This window comes from Protopterus annectens, chromosome 8.part0, assembly GCF_019279795.1.
Source record: "Protopterus annectens isolate FY-2018-M chromosome 8.part0, PAN1.0, whole genome shotgun sequence".
Lineage (NCBI taxonomy): Eukaryota > Metazoa > Chordata > Ceratodontiformes > Protopteridae > Protopterus > Protopterus annectens.
Window position 1 is genome coordinate 1,397,517,994 of NC_056741.1, and position 21,135 is coordinate 1,397,539,128.

At 37.8% G+C, this 21,135-nt stretch overlaps 1 protein-coding gene across 6 annotated transcripts in view; it reads left to right on the top strand.

Moving 5' to 3' along the window:
* Positions 1-21,135, top strand: part of HOATZ (HOATZ cilia and flagella associated protein) — a 437,779-nt gene that overhangs the window by 377,994 nt on the left and 38,650 nt on the right. For 2 of the 6 annotated variants that reach the window (XM_044080987.1, XR_006365904.1), the window contains exon 5: positions 17,408-17,494. The exons of the other annotated variants lie outside the window; for them this stretch is intronic. In XM_044080987.1, coding sequence (XP_043936922.1) covers positions 17,408-17,476 — 69 coding nt within the window. In that variant the 3' untranslated portion in view covers positions 17,477-17,494. The remainder of the gene's footprint in view (positions 1-17,407; positions 17,495-21,135) is intronic. 6 annotated transcript variants of the gene reach the window in all.

A 21,135-nucleotide genomic window follows, 5' to 3' on the forward strand; every position in this document is an offset into this window, starting at 1 on the left:
CAGTGATTGAAATTGTAGATTCATTTTAGGCCTTGGGTATATGGATAGATCCAGCTTTGAGTTTTTCTAATCACAGTAACCAATTATTAAATGACAGTTGTAGAACCATGTTATTGTTTGTCTTTCGGCTTTTCCTGGTTAGGGGTCACCACAGTGGAACTCCGGTCTGCTAATGATTGGCAGTTGTTTTTTTTTTTATGGTGTCGAGTTGCCAGCCCGACACCCAACCTTCAACGAAAGCACGCCCATTCAACGCATGTCTTTCAAACGCCCACTCAACCACGGGGAGGAAATGCAGACTCCACACAGAAGGCACTCCCAACCCAAGCCGAGAATCGAACAGGAGAACCTTTTGCTGTGAGGCAACAACGCCACTTCTGCATCACTGCGGACGTTGTAGGTTGCATAAAAGAGTTAAAGTCTAGGAAATGAGAAATGATGAAGTCATCATTTGTCAATTACATTAGACCCACACTTGAGTATGGTGTAACAATATGGAAACCTTATAAGAAAATATGCATGAGTAAACTGGAATGAGTACAGAGGAAATATGCCAAGGGCATCTATGGATGTGAAAATTTTAGTTATTATGAAAGCCTTAAATATCTGAATTTGTACAGTGTCTGTTATATATATCTAAGAGGAGATCTTATTCAGGTATATAGGGCATTTAGAGACAGCTATCTCTGGAAATATTTGGGGTTATCAAAAAGTAATAGGGAATCATCAAACAACCTATGTAGAAGATTCTGTAGGAATAAGAAGTGTACTAATTGGTTCTCTGAGACAGCAGCAGATGCATGGAACAAGCTACCAAATTACATTAAAGCAAACACTACTTTATATATTTTTAAGAACAGCCCGGACACTTATTATGGGAACAAGTGCTTTAGTATATTGGCAGGCTAGATGGGCATTAATGCCTTTGCTTGAAATATTTGTATGTATGTATGTATGTATGTATGTATGGAGAGAGAAAGAGAGAGGCATATCCCAGATAACTGGAGAATACTAATGCCAGTGCATAAGAATAAAGGAGACATCCACAACTGTGAGCAGTACAGAGGGTGATAGATACAATAATAGTAGAAAATGAGATGGGAGATGAGCAGTTTGGATTTAGATCAGGATACAACATAACTGACCTGATATTTGCATTGAGACAGATAGTTGATAAGAAGCTAGAGATGAGGAAAGTCCAAATGGGCATTCCTTGACTTGGAGAATACATATGACAAGGTCCCAAGAAAGCTGATTTGGCTAGTCCTGTGGTGGTTCAAAGTTGCAAAAACATTTGTAGAATTAGTGCAGGCTGTGTACAAGGACCCAATGACTCAAATACAGACAGCATTAGGTCTCAAAGAGAGGATCCCAATAGGAGTGTGTGTACATCAGGGTTAATTTCTGAGCCCACTGTTGCTCATACTGGTAAAGGACTACATTAGCAAGCAGTTCAGAGAGGAATCAACAAAAGTTGTTGCCTGCGGACAATGTGATATTACAGGCAGACTCTGAGCAAGAAATTCAGCAAAGGATAGCGGAATGGAATACAAAACTGAAAGCACATAGGATAAAATTGAGTAGAGATAAGATAATTGTAATGGCAGCAAATGGGGGAAAATCAAAAGAAGCTAAGAAATGAGATCATGGAGAAAATGAACAGGTTAGCAACTTCAAGCACCAGGGGGGTATGGTTGAGGAGAAGGGAAGTCTGAATAAGATCGTCAAAGCTAAGAATCAGGGGAGCTGTAACCAACTGACACAGAATGCCAGGAGTATTATATGGCAGAACAATGCCGAAGAAGCTGAAAGTAAGGTAAACAAAATAGTGATGTGACCACTATTACTGTATCGTACACAGACTTGTGCAGTATAGGCAAAGCAGTTGAGGAAACTTGAGATGATGGAGATGAAGAGATAATGCACACTGTGGGACATATGAAGAAATGTGGACACCAGAGCAAAAGCCAAAGTAGCTCCAATTGTAGAAAATGTCAAAGAGGTCAAACAGAACAGATTGCAGTGGTTAGGGCACGTGTGAAGAAAATCTGGTAAACAAGATTTGAGACAGGAAGGAACATGGCAAGATGAAGCAAGGGCATCCAACAAAGAGGTGGATGGATTGTTTGAGAGAAGACCTGTGACATGCCTGTAGAAGGTAGGAGTGTGGCATTGAAGAGAGAGAGATGGTGACAGTTAACAGGACACCCTGACCCCATGTAGAAAGTAGGAAAAAGGCAGTTGATAATAAAGGAATGATTCTAATTGAATCCCTACTAAATCATCACTAACTGGTAGACAGCACACTCCAAAATCCATACATGCTTCTGAGACTCTAGAAGATAAACTGTCTGAAGGTATCTTGCTGTGCACAGTGATTAATTTCTTTGCAAAGATTGTATGACTCTTTCATTTGTGTCTATTGAGGTACCAAATCACACTACTTTTACTACAATGATCTAAGAGTCCCTGCTTATATCGAATGTATTGCTGTAAGGTCCAATTAACTTACATTCATTTGTTTGGTGTTTATATGAAATCAACAGTTAGTTGGAGTCTAAATATTATGAACTCAGTAGGAATTGGCATTGACTTTTGAAGCATAGTCTTACACACCTGTAAGCATTACGTGTTGTGAATAAAAAGGAGAGAAAGAAATCTTTTTGAGCAAATTCTCTTCTGCAGCTGGAAGGACTGAGATCAACTGTTTTAGAAAGTCTGACATTTAGTTCCAGAAACATTTTTAAAATGGATATGAGGTTTCCTCATAAGCAGTCTTGCATACTGGACAATTAAAATGCTGGAGGGTGACATGCCTCTCTTTGCTTATAGAAAACGTTCTATTGCATTTTTTTGTCAGAGACTGAATATTCTGCATGAACTGAGTAATCTGAAAGAATTATCTAATACTTCCTTTAATGCTGGCATCTGAAACTCTAGAATCTTCAGAAAAAAACTAACTCCAAAACAGAATAAAAATTCACTCCTCATCAGACTCTACCAAGTATAGTGAAAATACACCATGGCCTTATTGTGGTAATGGGATTATAAAAAGATTATTACTTTGAACTATAACAATCACATCTATGTTCATCATATCGATCACTGCTGTAGTAGCCTTAGCTATATGGGTTACATTTTGCATAGGATATAATAGCTGTCCAGCTTACAAAGCTTCAGGGTGGCTTCTTATGCACTCAAGATATCAGTCAGCTTGAGCTGAGCTAACTAAAAAGACAGGTTTGGGCCCCTTCGAACTTTCCTGTCACCAAAGACTACACTCCTCTGAGGCTTCTCAGGATCGATGAATGGCTTGTGTTGTGCCTTTTCTGGGCAGTACGTTCCCTTTCAGAGAAAAAAATTTCCACAAAAAAATGCTCATTTAATAGTACTTGCCTGTTCAGTTATTTTCAAGCTGGGAGTTTGTGTCTTAATGGCTCTATATGACATGGGAAAGAAAAATTCAAACAATGCTTTGTATGGACACATCAAAGTTAACGCTGTCCATTAATTTAAGTTTTATATTTTGGACAGCATTCAGGATATTACCTGGGGGGGGGGGCATGGAAGAACTTGCTTGAGTGGACGGAGCTTAGGTGGCAATTAAAGTTAGACTCTACCAATGGTAATTATTTGAATGATTTGGTCTCTATAGGGTTTGTTTTTCACCTTAAGTATTCCCTATATTTATAATGTTCTTGCCTAACCATTCTAATGTGTAAAGCATTTGAGATTAGGACTCGGGTACTATCGTGACAGAGCTAAATCTTTCAGATCTTTGGATCAATTTGTCATTTCTTGTGAGGGTAAGTAGAAGGGACAACCTGTGTCAAGACAAACGTTTTCCAAATGGTTGTTTTAGGCTATTGACTTTTCTTATTCTCACCTCAACAAAACTATTCCAGGCAGTGGGCAAGGCCAACTTTACCAGGGCCTTGGCCTCCTCTATGGCTTTTTTTGGAAAGGGTTCAATTCTAGAAATATTCAAGAAGCAGCAACATGGTCCACTGTACATAGTTTTACAAACCACTATAAGCTTCCTTCTCTAGATCTACATCATTTTGCAAGGACCATTCCCCAGGAGCTCCTGGAGTTGTGTCCTTCCACATCTCAAATGTAGTAAGCTAGGTTAATCTAACTATATAGATAAGGCCACTATATGATGACTGTATTACAGTTGTGTAAGTAAATTTACCATAAAAGTAGATGTTCCAGTGATCACTTCTGCAGTAGCCACTCCCTCCCTCCATCCACCTTGTTTTTGGTATGTTGTTTGTGCTAGGAGTTGGTTATTTATTTTTTTTGTTCTTTCTAGCATTGTCCTTTCAGGGCTCAGCCTTTCTCTTTCTGCTGGCTGGAAAGCTCTGAAGAGTATTGCACCCAGACTTGCATTTTATTCAGGGAATGAAGTTAAAACCAAAAAATGAACTACTAACCAAAGGCAACAGAATGAAGGGTCCAAAACCAGTGAAATTGCTCAAAAGCTTTATTCAACACCAGGAACAGCACAATTTCATACACTAAGTACTTTCAGCCATTGAAACACTTCACACTCTGATTTTTGGACCCTTCATTCTGCTACCTTTGGTTACTTGTATTTTAGTCAGCTGCGCTCAAGCCGCCTGACAGTTTGTGTGTATGGAAGGTGTCCTGATGCTTTGGAAGCTGGCCAGCTGTTATATCCTTGGCAGGATATAACCCATATAGGTAATGCTAGCTGAGGCCGTTGCAGCAGTGATCACTCAATCATCTACTATTATAGTAAGAGTACCGACACAACTGTACTGTCCAAAACTAAGGAGAAACATCTAGAACAGGAGGCATCTGAAGAATTTCCACATGATGATGATGATGATGATGCTCTGGAGCCTTCTGTAGAAAATGTTTACAAAAGTTCAGCTGAAGTTACACAGCAAAGGAAGGAGCAGGAAACAGTGGCAACTCTGACTTAGGCAATGTTGTAGAGTGATAGGCCAGTGTGTTCCCATATGAAGGAGCTGCAGATGACACATGATGCTTCTGAAGAGGATATGTCATAGGAAGATGTTCTGGAACTTTCTGTAGAATACCCACAGGAAACAGAGAACAACAAATGTGCTCTCAGTTTAGAAGAAAATGATCTAAGGGAAGTGCAGCTTTACTTAATAGAGATGGATAGATATACTAAGATCAATGATAGAAACAAATTAGAGAAAGTACATAAGATTAAAAAAAAGTTATGTCTGATAATGATGAACACAGTAATCAAGACTATTCAAAGAAATTAATGTGATATAACAGAATGAAATAGGATATATTATTGTGCAGCTAAATTAATAACAGATAAAGTCTTACCACAAAAAAAATAGAGCAAAACGGGAAAGGAAGGAAAGAAATAAAATGCCACAATGAAAGTATCAAATAGGGAAAACTATAAAGCAATTAAGACAGGAAGTGTCACTATTAGAAGAATATAGAAGAGGGAACAGATCAACAAAAATAAGGAGAAAGATAGATGTCTTAAAATTAACACACAGCATCAAAACAGACTATGATCTATGATACACTATTGAAAGAAATAAACTAAAGATGTCATCACAGGCAGAAAAACTTGGATAAATATAAAGGAAAAGTACATAATAAGTAATTCATTGATAATCCAAAAGACTGTTATAGAAAACCTGGATCAAAGCAAAAAAGAATAGAAACACTAAAAAAGGATGGACACATTTTGGAGAAATATTTATGAAGACCCTGTGCAATGTAACAAAGATGCTGAATGGATAGAAAAAAATAAAAGAAACAGTAAGAAGTTCAAATGCAGATGATGTGAGACTGGATAAATTAATGGAGAGATAAACTGAAACAAAATTAAGAAAAGCTTAGTACCTAACTTCTTGCTAAAAGTATTAACATCTTTACAGAAGATTTAGCCCTGAGTAAGAATTACTTATATGTTCATCCCAAATACCAACCTGGTTAACAACAGGAAAAAATATACTACTTCTTAAGAGTGAACCTGTAAGCCATTCTAAAAACTACAGACCCATAATTTACCTTCCAATAATGTACAAACTCTGTATTGGAATTGATGCAGAGTTTATAGTCATTTAGAAAAAAACTCAGCCATGGCAATAGACGAAAAGGGTAAGAAAAATAATTATGTAGAACAAAGGATCATACGTTGCTAGATAAAACCATAATAAGGAATTGTAAAAAGGGGAAGAGTCTAAGTAAGGCATGAATAGATTACAAAAAAGCATGTAACAACATCCCAAATTCATGGATAAAGGAGTGCTTACTCATGTATAAAGTGCATCCTACATTGATCAACTACATTACAGTAACTATGAAACGGTGGCAAACCTCTACCTCTTTGCACTTAAGCCATGACAAAGGACAAATTATTATCCCAGGATAAAAATTCAGTGGGGGATAGTCCAGGCTGATTATTTGTCACTGTTGCTGTTTCTGCATTGCCCTTAACCCATTAAGGTGTTTACTTAACAGACTAGGCCATGGTTACAACTTGGCTCCCAGAAAACAACCTTGTTTAAAGACTTCTCAGTTTATTTTTGTGGATGACATAAAACTTTACAGTTCATCAGATGAAGAGTTGAAAGCACAACTTCAAGTGGTTAAAATTTTCTCAGGTGATATAAGAAAGTAATTTGGTCTTGATAAATGTGCAAAAGCAATGTTTAAAGCAGGAAAGTTGCAGCACCAAGAAAATATTGATATGGGACAGAAATGTGATATAAAGGAACTTGAGCATGAGGGAGAGTATAAATATTTTGGAAATTATGATCAGCAATAATACATCGACAAATGTGAGTAAAACTCAGTAAGGAATACATAAGAAGACTAAAACTAAATTGAAACCAGCCTTGACATCTAGGAATAAAGTCCAAGCTATAAACCAATTTGCTCTTCCTGTTCTGTCCTACAGTTTTGGGGTGACTGACTGGTCCCAAAAGGTACTGGATTAGTTGGACATGAAATCAAGAAAAATGCTTTGTGCTTATCAAATGATATATAAAAATCAGCATATACCAAGATTATATATTCCTCGTTCTGAAGGAGGTATGGGCCTTCTCGAAACTGATTCCATGTTTTAATTATGGGACTGCATACGTATCTGATGACCTCCTAAGACCCAAATGTAGTGAAAGTTTTAAAACATGTGGAAACTTCACTGCTTTGTTTAGCAGAAGCTTATCAGTGTCAAGCAGGAATGGAAATCAAATCAAAAAAAGATAAAAATCAGACAGCAACTGAATGTGCTAAAAACAAAAGAAAGAATATAAGAAGAACGATCAGATGGGAAGGAAAGGAATGTGGGAAAGGCATAAATATTGTGGCAAGTACAGAGATCTCCTGGAATAACCTTATGCTGATCAGGATTTAATGCAGGAATGGTTAAGGAGAGGTGAACTGAATCCAAAAGATGAAAAGTTAATAATGGTGACCCAGGATAGTGGACTACATACACCCTGTTTTACAAAGTCCATTGAACGTGTGGGCCAAACAAACAAATACAGATTCTGTAAAAAAGAACCTGAAATAGTCACACATCTTGTTGCTGAGTGTGATACACTCATGGCAGATAGCCTGTAAACTGGATGGCACAATAACATGGCAAGGCTGTTGCATTTGGGATTTTGCAAACACTACAATATTGAAATAGTTGAAAACCTTTGGAAATGTGAACCACAAAGCATTGTAGAGAATGATGGAGGGATAAAGTTTATATAACATGGGATCACCCATTACCAAAAGTTCAAAAACTAGATGTGGGAAAACCAGCTATAGTAGTCCATGAAAGAAGGCAAAAGTAGCATTGATCATTGAAATTGCTACATCCAATGATTACAGTGTCTTACATATAGAGAGACACAAAGTCATAAAATGCCAAAATTTGCAAGAAGAAGCAAGAGCCATGTAGAGGAAAGATATTCAGGCAGTTCCAATAGAAGTAGAAGTAACAAATCTAATAAAAGAGAATTTCAGTGGTGCTTAGATATGTTACCAATACATATAACTCCATATGAATTACAGAAGGGGTCAGTTCTGGGAACGTTGCGAGTGGTGTGAAGAGCACTTTTGGCTAACATCAAAGACTGAAACAATTCTAATTTCATGAACTCTAATTATATCCTGACTTAGGAATGGGGTTCATTCATGTCATGGTATTGGTAACCGAAACATTTTGGAGAAATTAAACATAGAAAATAAAATAAAACAGAAGGCCTGGGGAAAGGAAAAACATGGATGCAATGAAGATAATGGTTGAACTGGTGATAGAGAACTGCAGAACAATATGCTGTGTTATAAAACAGGAACAGCAAGATCATCAAGGAGAAATGAACATAAATGGAATAAAGAGGAGGATTAGAAACTCCCAAAACAAAAATAGGTAAAAATTTGGAAAATGTTGGAGGAGACTTAAGAGCTACATGGAGAGTGGGTCCAGCTGAGGATTATGCACAAATGATTTATCACACTAAGCAGGTTAGAAAAGGAAGAAAGAAAAGAAAAGAACTTTATAGGCAAAAAGAGGAAGCATGAAGCCACTTTTTGGGAATGTGAGTAGGCCAAAGGGACATGAGGGGAATTGCTAGGAATATAGAAGGATGCATTTGTGAAAGACTTTGAAAATTCTTCAGGTGAGGACACTACAAAATGTCAGTAGATGAGATGAAAGATAGTTGGAATTGCAAAGAACTAAGGCCATGGAAGTTAAGTATATCATAGAAACTGGAGGGGCAACAAAACATTATATAATAGAAGTACACAAGGCATTCATATTTATTATGAGGAGGGCACCCCAGACAGTAAAAGTGTAAGCTGAAGTAAGACTGCAGAAAAGAGACTATAAGGATGAATGAGTAGAACAAAGGGGGCATCTTAAGGACTTTAAGGAAGAAGATGAGATATAGGAACAAATACAGCAAAGAGAATCACAGCTCAAGACAAAGATATGAGAGATTAAGAAATGGATAGAAGTGGTGGGGTCCACACTGTAGTGGGCAGGACACTGAAGACTGAATGGAGGAGGGGAAGGGGGAAAAAGTGTGATGAAAAGTACAAATTGTAGAATAGAAACACTTGACAAAGTATAAGCTCCCCTTTTCTGGAGTACATATAAATGTATGTAAATCTTTGTGTGCTAATGCAATACAGTTGTTAGAAAAATATCATTCTGTCTCCTGCCAAAGTACTATAAAAAAGGCTTGAAGAACACTTTTCCCAAATGAATTTACCCAAATCATTAAGGCTTTGTTAACAATATAGTAGGAGGTGGACACTAGAATATATATGCTTTCAAGGCTATGTGTATGGAAGTATAAAACTAAATGGAAAATATGCTTCACCACCTGCAGCATCCTGGAATTTTATTGCGGCATGAAAATTTAGCTTTTGATCCAGAAATTCCTTATATTTCTTAATGTGACTAGCTTAGCAGAGAAGTCCAGTAAGATACATCATGCTACATCCCTGCATATTCCTGGGGTCGAAGCCTTGAAGCTGTACAAGTCTTTTACATTTTTTATAGAGAAGAAAGAATATCAGAATATCACTACCTAAACATTTAGGAACTGACAGCCTAGAAGAAAGAACTTGCCATGTATTTGTCATTTGATCTTTAGAAAGACCCAAGATCCTACAGGGGCTATAAATGCTTATGTTACTGGGCTGAAGTATAAAACAAGACTATGGAATGGTGAGTCACATGATTTGGTATCAGGATAGTTTGTGATGCAATAAATGACAAAACAAGGGGTGGGCTATTATGAAAACTTATCCCAAACCACATCAAAAAGTGTGGTCAGATGCAGAACAAGAGTGGTTATATCTTGGATCTAAAATAGTATCAGCTGATGACCTGGCATATCTTTGTTATTTTACTTTATTTGAGTTTATTCATTCTGAGAATTTTTGTTATGAATCATAAGTATTCTCAATTCTTTTTATTTTTACTGTGCTGTTGTGTTGCTTTATAGTTGCACCCCTTTTTGTCTGACTATATATGATGATGGCATTACAGCTGGAGCATTTTAACATCATTATCATATTATTTAGCTTTCAGTTCAAATCCATGTAAACTCTTTGAATGGTTAAAGAAAATGGGTCTTAATATCAATCCATCTAATACTGGTCTTATGGATTTTGGTCATTTTAGACCTGAACAAACATTTATGTTTTGGAGGGTGAATCGCGTTATACAGGACAGCAAGTAACTGCATACAGAGACCCGAAGTATCTATCTATAGCTATATATATATTTATATAGGTTTACTATCATAATGTCGAAGGAAAAAAAAATTTTAATGAAAAGGCCAAAATAACATCTCAAAAACAAAAACATTTACCTTAAGTGTCAAATGTCAGAAACATGTCAAATGTCAGAAACATGATGCTCGACATTTGACATACCAAACGTCCGGTTTCGAAAGTCCATATGTCCTTTTACATTTTTGCATGGGGGCAAGCCCCCTTGCACCCCACCTGTTTGGGGCTGCACCCCTCACATCCCTTGCAAATTATATATACCAACTCTGAGATCATACTACAATGAAGAAAAGGGTAAATTCCGTGATCCTCACTGTACCGCAATCTCCCATTCACAGTGCCAAACTCAGAATAACAGATCATGCTTTACTTTTATTACAGGTTCATAGTATTCCAGTTCGGCATTGTGCAACTTTGAAACTGTACTTTCCTTTAACTGACATTTGATCAACTGCATTTCCAGCTAATGATAGTAAACTATTTATATGGCAGTCCTTAAAATGGAGAACATCGACATCTGTGCAGTGACAGAGACCTGGTTCAAGGCTCCAGAGAGCACTCCTGCATTACCAGGCTATAATTCATACCACACCTTTCGGCCACCTAATCTGGACTGAAACACTAAAGGCGGAGGCATGTTCATATTCATTAAGGATATCCACACCTCCAGGCTAGTTGCTCAGCATAATACATCCGAGATTATCCAAGTGCAACTAACTCTGGGCAAGACCGCAATCCAAATTGTAGCTTGCTACAGATCCCCCACCATGCCCCAGGATTCCTACTCCTCATTTCTTGATACACTGGAAAATATTAGGGTGTAACCTAACACCCTAATAATGGGCGATTTCAACTACTCCACCATTAACTGGGAAAACTACTCATGTACCAACTCTTGTGCTCAACGTTTTCTGGAATTCATAAATTCCAACACCTTGGATCAGCTTATCCACACCCCCATCAGGGGCAGCAGTATCCTAGACCTGGTCATTACCAACATGGGCAACCGGTGTTCTACACCAGAGGTCAATTCCTTGTTGGTCAGATCCGACCAAAGCTAATCACCCTAGACATCCACATCCTACCCCCACCCCCCATTAGGGAAACCACCGTAAAAAATTTCTCTAAAGCCAACTTCATGTTTCTTAAGACAGAAGTGGCAAACTTCACGACACCCATGCTGATGGACAATAGATGTACGACTGCTGAATCCTACACAAATGCACTTTATAAGCACTTACATGAGTGCATAGATCGTGCAATCCCTAACAGAACCAAGATGCTATCCTCCAAAAAAAGGAAGCCAGTCTGGTGGTCCCCGGCCATAAACAAACTGTACAATAGAAGAAAGAAACTGTTACAAAAAAGAATAAAATCCCATGATTGGAGGAACTCCATGGTCAGCCTCAGTAAGAAGCTGAAATTCCTCATAAAATCCTTCAAAGCTAGTTATGAAAACAAAATCGCCACTGATTCTAAAGACAACCGCAAAGCATTATATAGCTATGTCAAGAATCTCAATGGCAACACTCAGATCTGCTCTGAGTTACAGCACAATGGCACTAAATATACAGAACCAACTTATATTGCCAACATCCTGGCAGATAGGTTCAGTGCTAACTTTACCCCACTCTCATCCCGTAAAAGGCCCATCTCTATACCGGAAGAATGCAAAGTTCCTGTAATCATGGCTGCACAGATAAAAAAACACACTCTCCAAAGCCAAGAACACAGCACCCATGGGACCTGACAACATCCCTGGCTGTAGTCTACATGAACTATAGAATGAACTGGCACCCCACCTAAGTACCATGTTCAATCATAGCCTCATCTCAGGCTTTGTGCCCACTGAATGGCGCACACCAATGGCTATCCCACTCCACAAAGGGGGAGCCACCACGGACTCCGGGAACTACTGCCCCAATAGCCTGATGAGCCTGGTCTGCAAGGCATTGGAATGTATCATCATGGAACTTATAAACAATGACATTGGTAATCCAAACTCTGGACCCTACCCAATTCAGGTTTGTAAAAGGCAGATCATGTCTCCTAAACCTGATAGACTTCTTTGAAGTGGTCACCAAAGCCATAGACGAGGGTTCATAGGTTCATAGGTAGGTACTAGGCTATCGGCCCTAGGGCCTATACAATCCCAGCCGAAAAGGTATCCTGGCTTTTGCCACCCAAGAAAATTATTTTCCTGTGCCACTGTCGAGCAGAGCCACAGAAGTGATCCCCGGGGTGAATTTCCTATTTCCCATCCAATCATCAAGATTTTTCTTGAAGAGTGCTAATGAGGAGCTTTGTTTGAAATAGATAGGTAGTTTATTCCAGAGTATGGGAAGCCTCTGAGACAGGAATCTATCCCTCCGGTATGTTCTGTTTATTGTGGTGACAAGATTTAGGTCCCTAGAGTGTGTAGCTCAGAGGGATTGGGATTTCTTTAAGTAGAGCATGTCCAATAGCTCTGGGTTTGACATAGCTTTGTATGTTAGGCAGAGATCACCTCTGAGTAGGCGATATGCAATGGAGTAAAGCTGGAGTTTTTTGAGAAAGTCTGCGTAGGGCATCTGTTTGAGTCCGGTAATCCTCTTTGTGGGGTATTTCTATGACCTTTCCAGTTGTTGTAGATGTCTTGTGAGGTACATGCCAAACGGTAAGGGTAAGGTGGTTCACACAGCCTATCTAGATATCGCCAAGACTTTTGACACCATCTCCCACTCTGGAATTATAGATAAACTCACTAAACTAGGTATAAAATCCTATGTCACAAGATGGGTTGCTAACTGGCTCACTGACAGAACACACACTGTGAAAGTAGCAGACTCCAAATCCAATTCCAGACCAGTGACAAGTGGAGTACCACAGGGTTCAGTCCTGGGTCCTCTCCTGTTTGGTATCTACTTCTCTGAAGTACAGGCTAACACAGAAGGTCTTTGGCTAATGAAGGTCACAGATGACTGCAAACTAGGAGCCATAATCAAAACTCCTAATGATGTGGACATCCTACAAAAGAGCCTCACTGAGACAGATGCCTGGTGTCAAAGCCATGGCCTCAGGCTCAATGCCAAAAAGTGCATTGTCATCTCTTTTGGTAAAAACCTCTGTACTCATGAAACTACTACATAGGTGGTAGTCTACTTAACACCAAAATTGTGATAAGAGACCTTGGGACACAGGTGGACAGTAGTCTGTTTTGATAATCACATCGCTACAGTAGTCAGGAAATCCTTCTATGTGGCACACCTCATTACAAAAGGTTTCTCATCCAGAAGAAAAGAGGTCATTGTGCCCCTCCACTTGTCACTCATTAGAACCCATTATGGAGTACAACGCTTCTTTTGGTATGTACCTCACAAGACATCTACAACAATTGGAAAGGCCTCGGAAATACCTCAAAAAGAGGATTACCAGCCTCAAACAGATGCCCTGCACAGACCATCTCAAAAAACTCCAACTTTACTCCGTCGCATATCGCCTACTCAGAGGCAATCTCTGCCTAACATACAAAGCTATGTCGAACCCAGAGCTGTTGGACATGCTCCACTTAAAGAAATCTCAATCCCTCTGAGCTACACGCTTTAGGGACCTAAACCTTGTCACCACAATAAACAGAACATGCAGGAGGGATAGATTCCTGTCCCAGAGACTTCCCATACTCTGGAACAAACTACCTTTCTATATCAAACAAAGCTCCTTATTAGCACTCTTCAAGAAAAATCTTGATGATTGGATGGAAGATAGGAAATTCACCCCGGGGATCACTTCTTTGGCTTTGCTCGCCCACGGGCACAGGAAAATAATTTTCTTGGGTGGCGAAAGCCAGGGTACCGTTTGGCTAGGCTTATATAGGCCCTAGGGCCAATAGCCTAGTACCTACCTATGAACCTATGAACCTATATATATATATATATATATATATATATATATATATATATATATATATATATATATATATATATATATATGGGTCTATCTGACAACACCGACACACTACAACACCGACAACGAAATCACCGACACCACATAACCGAAAGTTCACAAACACGAAACCTCACATGCCCGACACACCACAATCCCGACAATCAACAAACAAAACAAATCCCCTGTCCAAAAAGCACACACACAACACAAGCACACCAAAATCCTTACAAACCCACACTAAACCTTACATACACAACTATCTATAACCTTAACCCAAACCCTAACCCTAAGGTCCGTCACTATTGCACACTCACCTAACCCGCGCCCTAACCCTAACTCACTTAACCCGCCCCTAACCCTAAAGACTGTCACTATCGCACACTCACCTAACCCGTGCCCTAACCCTAACTCACTTAACCCGCCCCTAACCCTAAAGACTGTCACTATTGCACACTCACCTAACCCGCGCCCTAACCCTAACTCACTTAACCCGCCCCTAACCCTAAAGACTGTCACTATCGCACACTCACCTAACCCGTACCCTAACCCTAACTCACTTAACCCACCCCTATCCCTAGAGTCCATCAATATCGCACACTTACCTTACTCGCACCCTAACCCTAACGTCCGTCACTACCGCATACTTACACAGCCTTTTCTCATGTCAGTATTCTCAGTGTCGGGGTTTTCATCCATCGGTCATCTCAATTTTCGATCTTCTGGTGTCGGTGTTCTCATCGTCGGCGTTGTCAGGTAGACCCATATATATATATATATATATATATATATATATATATATATATATATATATATATATATATATACACACACAGAGAGAGAGAGAGAGCAAGAGATAATGATATATGTAGGTTCTAACTTAACATGTTAGAAATGTATGTGGTGTTAAGGCAAACGGCATGCATGTTATGGGCCTCCTTCTCAGAATTTTTTCAGCCAGATCAGTTACAGTCCTATTAAAATGATTTACAATGAATATTAGATTTATAATTGAATACAATTATTTTGTACACATTCAAGAAGTGACCTCTTCCATATTATAAAGTATTCAAGGAAAGTTTACTAAAATAATTGCGGGGTGCAAGACTGTCACAAATCAAGAACACTTAGCTAAATTTCACTTATTTTCTATCAGTTATCACTGGTTACATTGGACACTGCACCTGGCATATAATGCCCTACACTATGAAGAAACATGACGTTTGTTCACTATTGAGTTGCTGCAATCATGGTGAACCTCTCATGGAGCAAATTACACCTTTCAAATAGCAAAATGCAAAACCACTTTTAGATCAAGGTTTATCACCTAAAGTATTATGATGTCATGGAATTGATTACCATTACGAGTAAGAGAATGTTACTCACTAGAAAAATTCAGTAAGCCCTGATGTACTTAGTTTGGTTTGAATGTTTACTCTATGACCTTGGAGCCTGTGTTATGATAGTCCTCGACCTTTGCACAGCTCACCAGGAACTCTGAAACTAGATTATGAAACTATCACATGTATGCCCCTTTTTGTTTTCATTCTCCTTCACATTGTATTTTTTGATAAATTGTAGCTACACTATAGCAAGCTGAAGCTGTCTAGGTCATTTGACAGTGTTTGGTCTTTTATAAAACAAACTGGATTGCGAGTCTATGCTTTTCTGTATCATATCAGAATGATTACAAGCTACTTGAGTCGCTCTTACAGGAGGAAGAGTGAAAGCCAGATGAACAAAAAGCAGTTTGTTCCTTCGCGCAACATCTTGGTGTGCTGAGACTATGTTTTCCTGTAAATGCTAGAGCAGCTGAATAGGGAAGTGACTGCAGGATAGAAGAACACTAGACTATGCAGTATGGAACTCTGGTGATTGTGTTTTTCTTTGTGGGAAAGACCACTAGAAAAGTTAGGGAATAGATAGTGGAGCATAAATCTGATATCAGAAGGAACATAGGTACAAATGCATTGAGTAAACATATAATGGATAATGGCTCTAGGCATTATTTTAAATTTAAAGTGATAGATACTGTAACTATAGGTATCAGAGGTGGGGATTTGAGCAATATTTTGGAAATAAGAGAATATGAGTGGATTGTTAGGTTAAGGGCAGACTACAAACCAGGTATAAACAGTGTGGTTAGTATAAAGCCTATTTTAATAAAAAAACAGTGAGAAGTTATGTGGACTTATAATGTTTTAATAATAAAAACAGAGGGAGGTTTTTTAGATTTATAATGTTTGAAATTAAACATAGAATTTTAAGAATTTAAGTAGTATTTTATTGCTATTAGAAATTTAATTTGGGGGGATGAAAAATGTGTGTGATAGGTTAGATGGCTGACGTGATTTAAAGATGCTCCTATTTAAAATGTATGTATAACTTGTTTTTTTATATGCATTGAGGAAGGGTGTTTGATCCAAAAGCTTTGTACAAATAAATTTGGTTCTTGTTTGATGTGGTTTGTTGTTTTATTAGTTTTGTTTTTCTGCAATGTTCTCTTACTGCAATGGATTTCATTTTTTGATTGTGCTGTCTGCTGTTTAACAAGCCAGGATTGCATATAATTGGCTGTTTAACATGCTGAGAGTTGCCTTCAATTTGTGTGTGGTCCCTATTCTTTCTGTTTTCAGAGTAGAAGTGCAAGAGCTACTGCTTGTTTTTCATAACCATAATTGTTACAAGGACTTTACCACACTGTGGTGGACACAGGCATTACTTATTGGAACTTGCCAAAGTTTTTGGGTCTTACTTCTTGTCAACCTCCTACATCTGAGGTTTTCAATACCTTTTTTGAGTTATACCTGTTCCATTACAGAAACAATCTGTTGAAATATTCTTTTATCTATATAACAACAAAATTGAATAGTTTATCAAACCTATAGACAGCTACGATTTGCCTTACTCATTTCTTAAAGCAACAGAGCAAAGATGAAAACTTTCATACCTTGCAAGTTTTTTAAGAACTATGGCATTGAACATTTGCTAAACCTCTTCTTCAAATTTTTTGTATTAAAGAAAAAGTCAGTGGTTCAAAATGAATTGTACTGTCCTAAGGAAAGTGCAAATTAGAGTAATTCAGTTAAATATACTCGCTGATGCTGCTTCCACAAACAGTCTGAAAAGCTCCTAACTCTTACCACTGTCAATTGAAACCAAACACAGGAGGAATAAAAGCTCTTTCATAATGTCTATGTGTGTCATATTATAGGGGCCCAAACGTCTTTCTGGAAGTAGTGCAAAGAGAATGAAAAACAAAATCATGGCAGTATGGCAGTAGCCATGACAACCATTTTAGGTATGTGAAATTAAAATACATCAGGTTGCATTTAGATTAATTCTAATAGAGTAATAGTGCACACTGCAGAGTATATCAACATATAATAATGTATATGTGTGTGTAGATCCATCTCTCTCTCTCTTTCTCTCGCTCTCTCTCTCTATATATATATGTATATATATAGTGAAAGAAAGATGAATATATGTGTGTGTGTGTGTGTGTGTGTGTGTGTGTGTGTGTGTGTGTGTGTGTGTGTGTGTGTCTGTATATATGTATCTATATCTATCTATATTTATTTATTTTTATTTTATATTTGTTTACCAGGAAAGTCCAACTGGACACATGTCCTTTTTCAGTGGAGGCCAGGAAAGAAAAGCTCCAGAAATAATCATAAAACATAAGATATATAGAAGAAACACTGAAGAAAAAAATCTATATTTTTGAAGTATACAAATATATACCTAAAATTATGCACAGTTAAAAGTAAACTATAAACATTTGTTGCATAAATTGGTAGGGAGAGATTGGTCGAGTCATATTAATAGAGCAAAAAGAATGGTATATGTATATATATATATATATATATATATATATATATATATATATATATATATATCAATCATTTTATTTACTCGACAAGAAAAAACAATGCTTAATTTAATTTAAGTCACATTTGATTGACACTACATTTTTAGAGAACATGGGGTTAGTCAGCATGATGTCATTGACTAAGTAGATGGCCAACAGGTTTGTGAGCTCTTACAATTCCCAGAGCTGGGGATATGCTTGTTCTCCAGTATTGTACGATCTTGCTATTAATTTTTAGGGTAGTGTTTTCCTTTAATAGCACATACACTCCACACCACACATAAGGCTACAAAATTTGGGAAACTAATGGCTTAAGCAATATTAAGGGAAAGTCATCATGCCTTCTTTTTGTGAAGTTAAGCAAAAATAGGCAGTTTCTTCTTTATAGTTCTATAAATATTTTTCAAGGAAGCATCTTCCTACACAGTTTATTACTGTCATTATCCTTTTAATTCATCTGAAACATCCAATTTTTTACTAAGTGCTAGGTCTAGACAAATCCTCAGGAAACACTTGGTTTTGGTCTACAAAAACTACTAACTGCAAATTAATTGATCGCTACCATCCTCACTGGATGCAATGAAGTAGCATGTTAGCCAGTCAGCTGTTATTAGTTGAAATAAGCTGGATTTACATTGTGCCCCATAAAACTACTCCCAACCTAGACTGGAAAGGCAACTTTTAGTAAAGAATGGATTTGGATGTTTTTCTACATATCAAGTAGACTCTGATGTCCTGACATCTCCTTATTCAAGAATGTGGGGACAAATTTTTGGGTCTTGTACTTTACTGTAGATGTTTATTTTGTTGCTAAGTCTGTTAAGTAAACTTTGGACAAACAGATTCCCAGTTAAATAAAAACTCATTTTACTAAAACTATGGAATAAACAACTGGCAGCAAACTGAGAAATAACTCATAATCTACCAAGGACTCCATAGTCCGAATTGAGTATTAACTGAACAATGTTGCGACTCACTGAGCACACTTCCTCGATCTGCAGCTTGTCACTTATGCCTATAAGCAGGGAATTACAACTGATCCAGTTTGAATTTGTGTCCCAGGAATGATTCAAAGTTGTTATTAATCTTTTATTTTTTTCCACAGTTGTGTTACTCTACATTTAGTATATTTAAAGAAGTGTGTGTGTGTGTGGGGGGGGGGGGGGGAGTGCAGGTATAGCTTGCCTCCTTGCTAAAACAGGATGAGGTAGAGAAAACATCCAATATTAGCTTTGCTACAAGTGTATGAACTTGTATTGTGAACCTGCATTAATGGCTTCTCTGACTATAGTACTTAAATACAGATTTCTGACTTTATCATAAAATCACTCCACTTATGTCATAATGATACTTTTAATTGCTTCCACTTTCCCTTGCACTTAACTTTTCTTTCTTTTTAGTCTAAATTAAGCCCAGTCTTACGTTATCCCCATGTTCTGAAAGTAACTCATACTCTTGTGACATATGCCAGAATTGTAGACAGCAACACAGTTTTGTGGCAGTCTTATCATTTTTGAACAGTAAATTGTTGATTTATACAATATTCCAATTAATGAAACACTGATCTTTAACTGGGATAAAAATTATTATCAAATTCCTTGCTTTATGAATTAATAACCTTTCAAACCAATTCTTGCTTTTCCCTCCATTTCCTTATCTTAAATCTCAAAAGAGTGAACCTTTTTTTTCTGTGTTTTTCCACCTGCTGGCTGCACTGCATGTGAGATTTTGGTACAGCAGAATCTAGGAATTTGCCCTGCTGTTGTTCTATCTTGTAGTTGTTAAATATAGTTAGTAGGGGTTGTTGTTTTTTGTTCTTCTTTTGACATTTTGAGGTTTGATTTAAAAAGATCACTCCTTTTTTTGTTCACAATTTTGAGTGATCGATATTTGATCAGTTATATGCATGCATATATGTAGTTGTGGGTATCTGTTTGTGTGTGTGCATGCACTTGCATGTGTGTGTGTGTGTGTGTGTGTGTGTGTGTGTGTGTGTGTGTGTGTGTGTGTGTGTGTGTGTGTGTGTAATTCAGCCTTGGTAAACTACTTTAAAATTAATGTTTTACATTCTAGCACATATTGATTAGTGTTGCATTTTCCAGAGACGATGTTTTGCCAGGCATTAACAGAAACCCTTTTTGCAACTAATTCCTCTGTTGCGCGAGTGTGGACTGAGCTGGAAGGAGGACGTTAATGTGACAAAGATTCGATTTTACTGTCAATGAAGTGGCACTGTCTCCATGAAAGTATTAAATGTATTTATGTAGGTTCAGTGCTTTGTTAGTCTTGAGAAATATTCTTTAAAAAATATGGTACTTACGTATTATCGCATGGTTGCGAATCTCGCATCATTGAATCCAGACGATCGCATGAAACACTGCAAAATGTTGTTCAGACTCCTCATTGCTGGTAAAAAAAAACTGTGGACAACCTTCAGGGACAGCAAAACTTTCCAAATTCCTCTTCCGGTTTGCCGTGCATTACAGATGCACGCTTGAATTGCTATCCATGCTCTGTTATTGATGAATGGAAAATGTGAACCATCACGAACAAGGAAAATGCACACACAGGAAGGAGGGTTTTTTTGGAAAGTAATACTTTCTTTACAAAAATTTAAACATACTGTATGCAGAATAACCATTGCGATGTGAAACATCAGGGATAGTAATGCTTGTAAAAAGTCAGGGTTGATGACGTTGATAGGCAATTGTGGGTTTCTGATTACACATAGTAAGAACGGTACAGAAAACATGTTACTGGATGATGAAGCTCTTCTTCTTGTCATTTGTGGAATGTGGCAGGCTTTTAATTTGGACCTGAACATGTGTTAACAAATTGTTGAAAAAAAAAAGTGAAGTAAAACCATTATTCCTGTGGCTGTGCCTTTCTATATGGGGGAAAGTGGTTAGCAATTGCAGACAGTAAGTAGCAGCTCTGACAGTTGAAGCATGTATGCACTTTACTGCCAGCTACATGACATGCTGGCGGCAAAGTGCATATTGAAACAGCAACATTAACTTTATCATTTTTTAATAATAACCCTGCCCAAAACAACCTTCATTGTGCAAGGA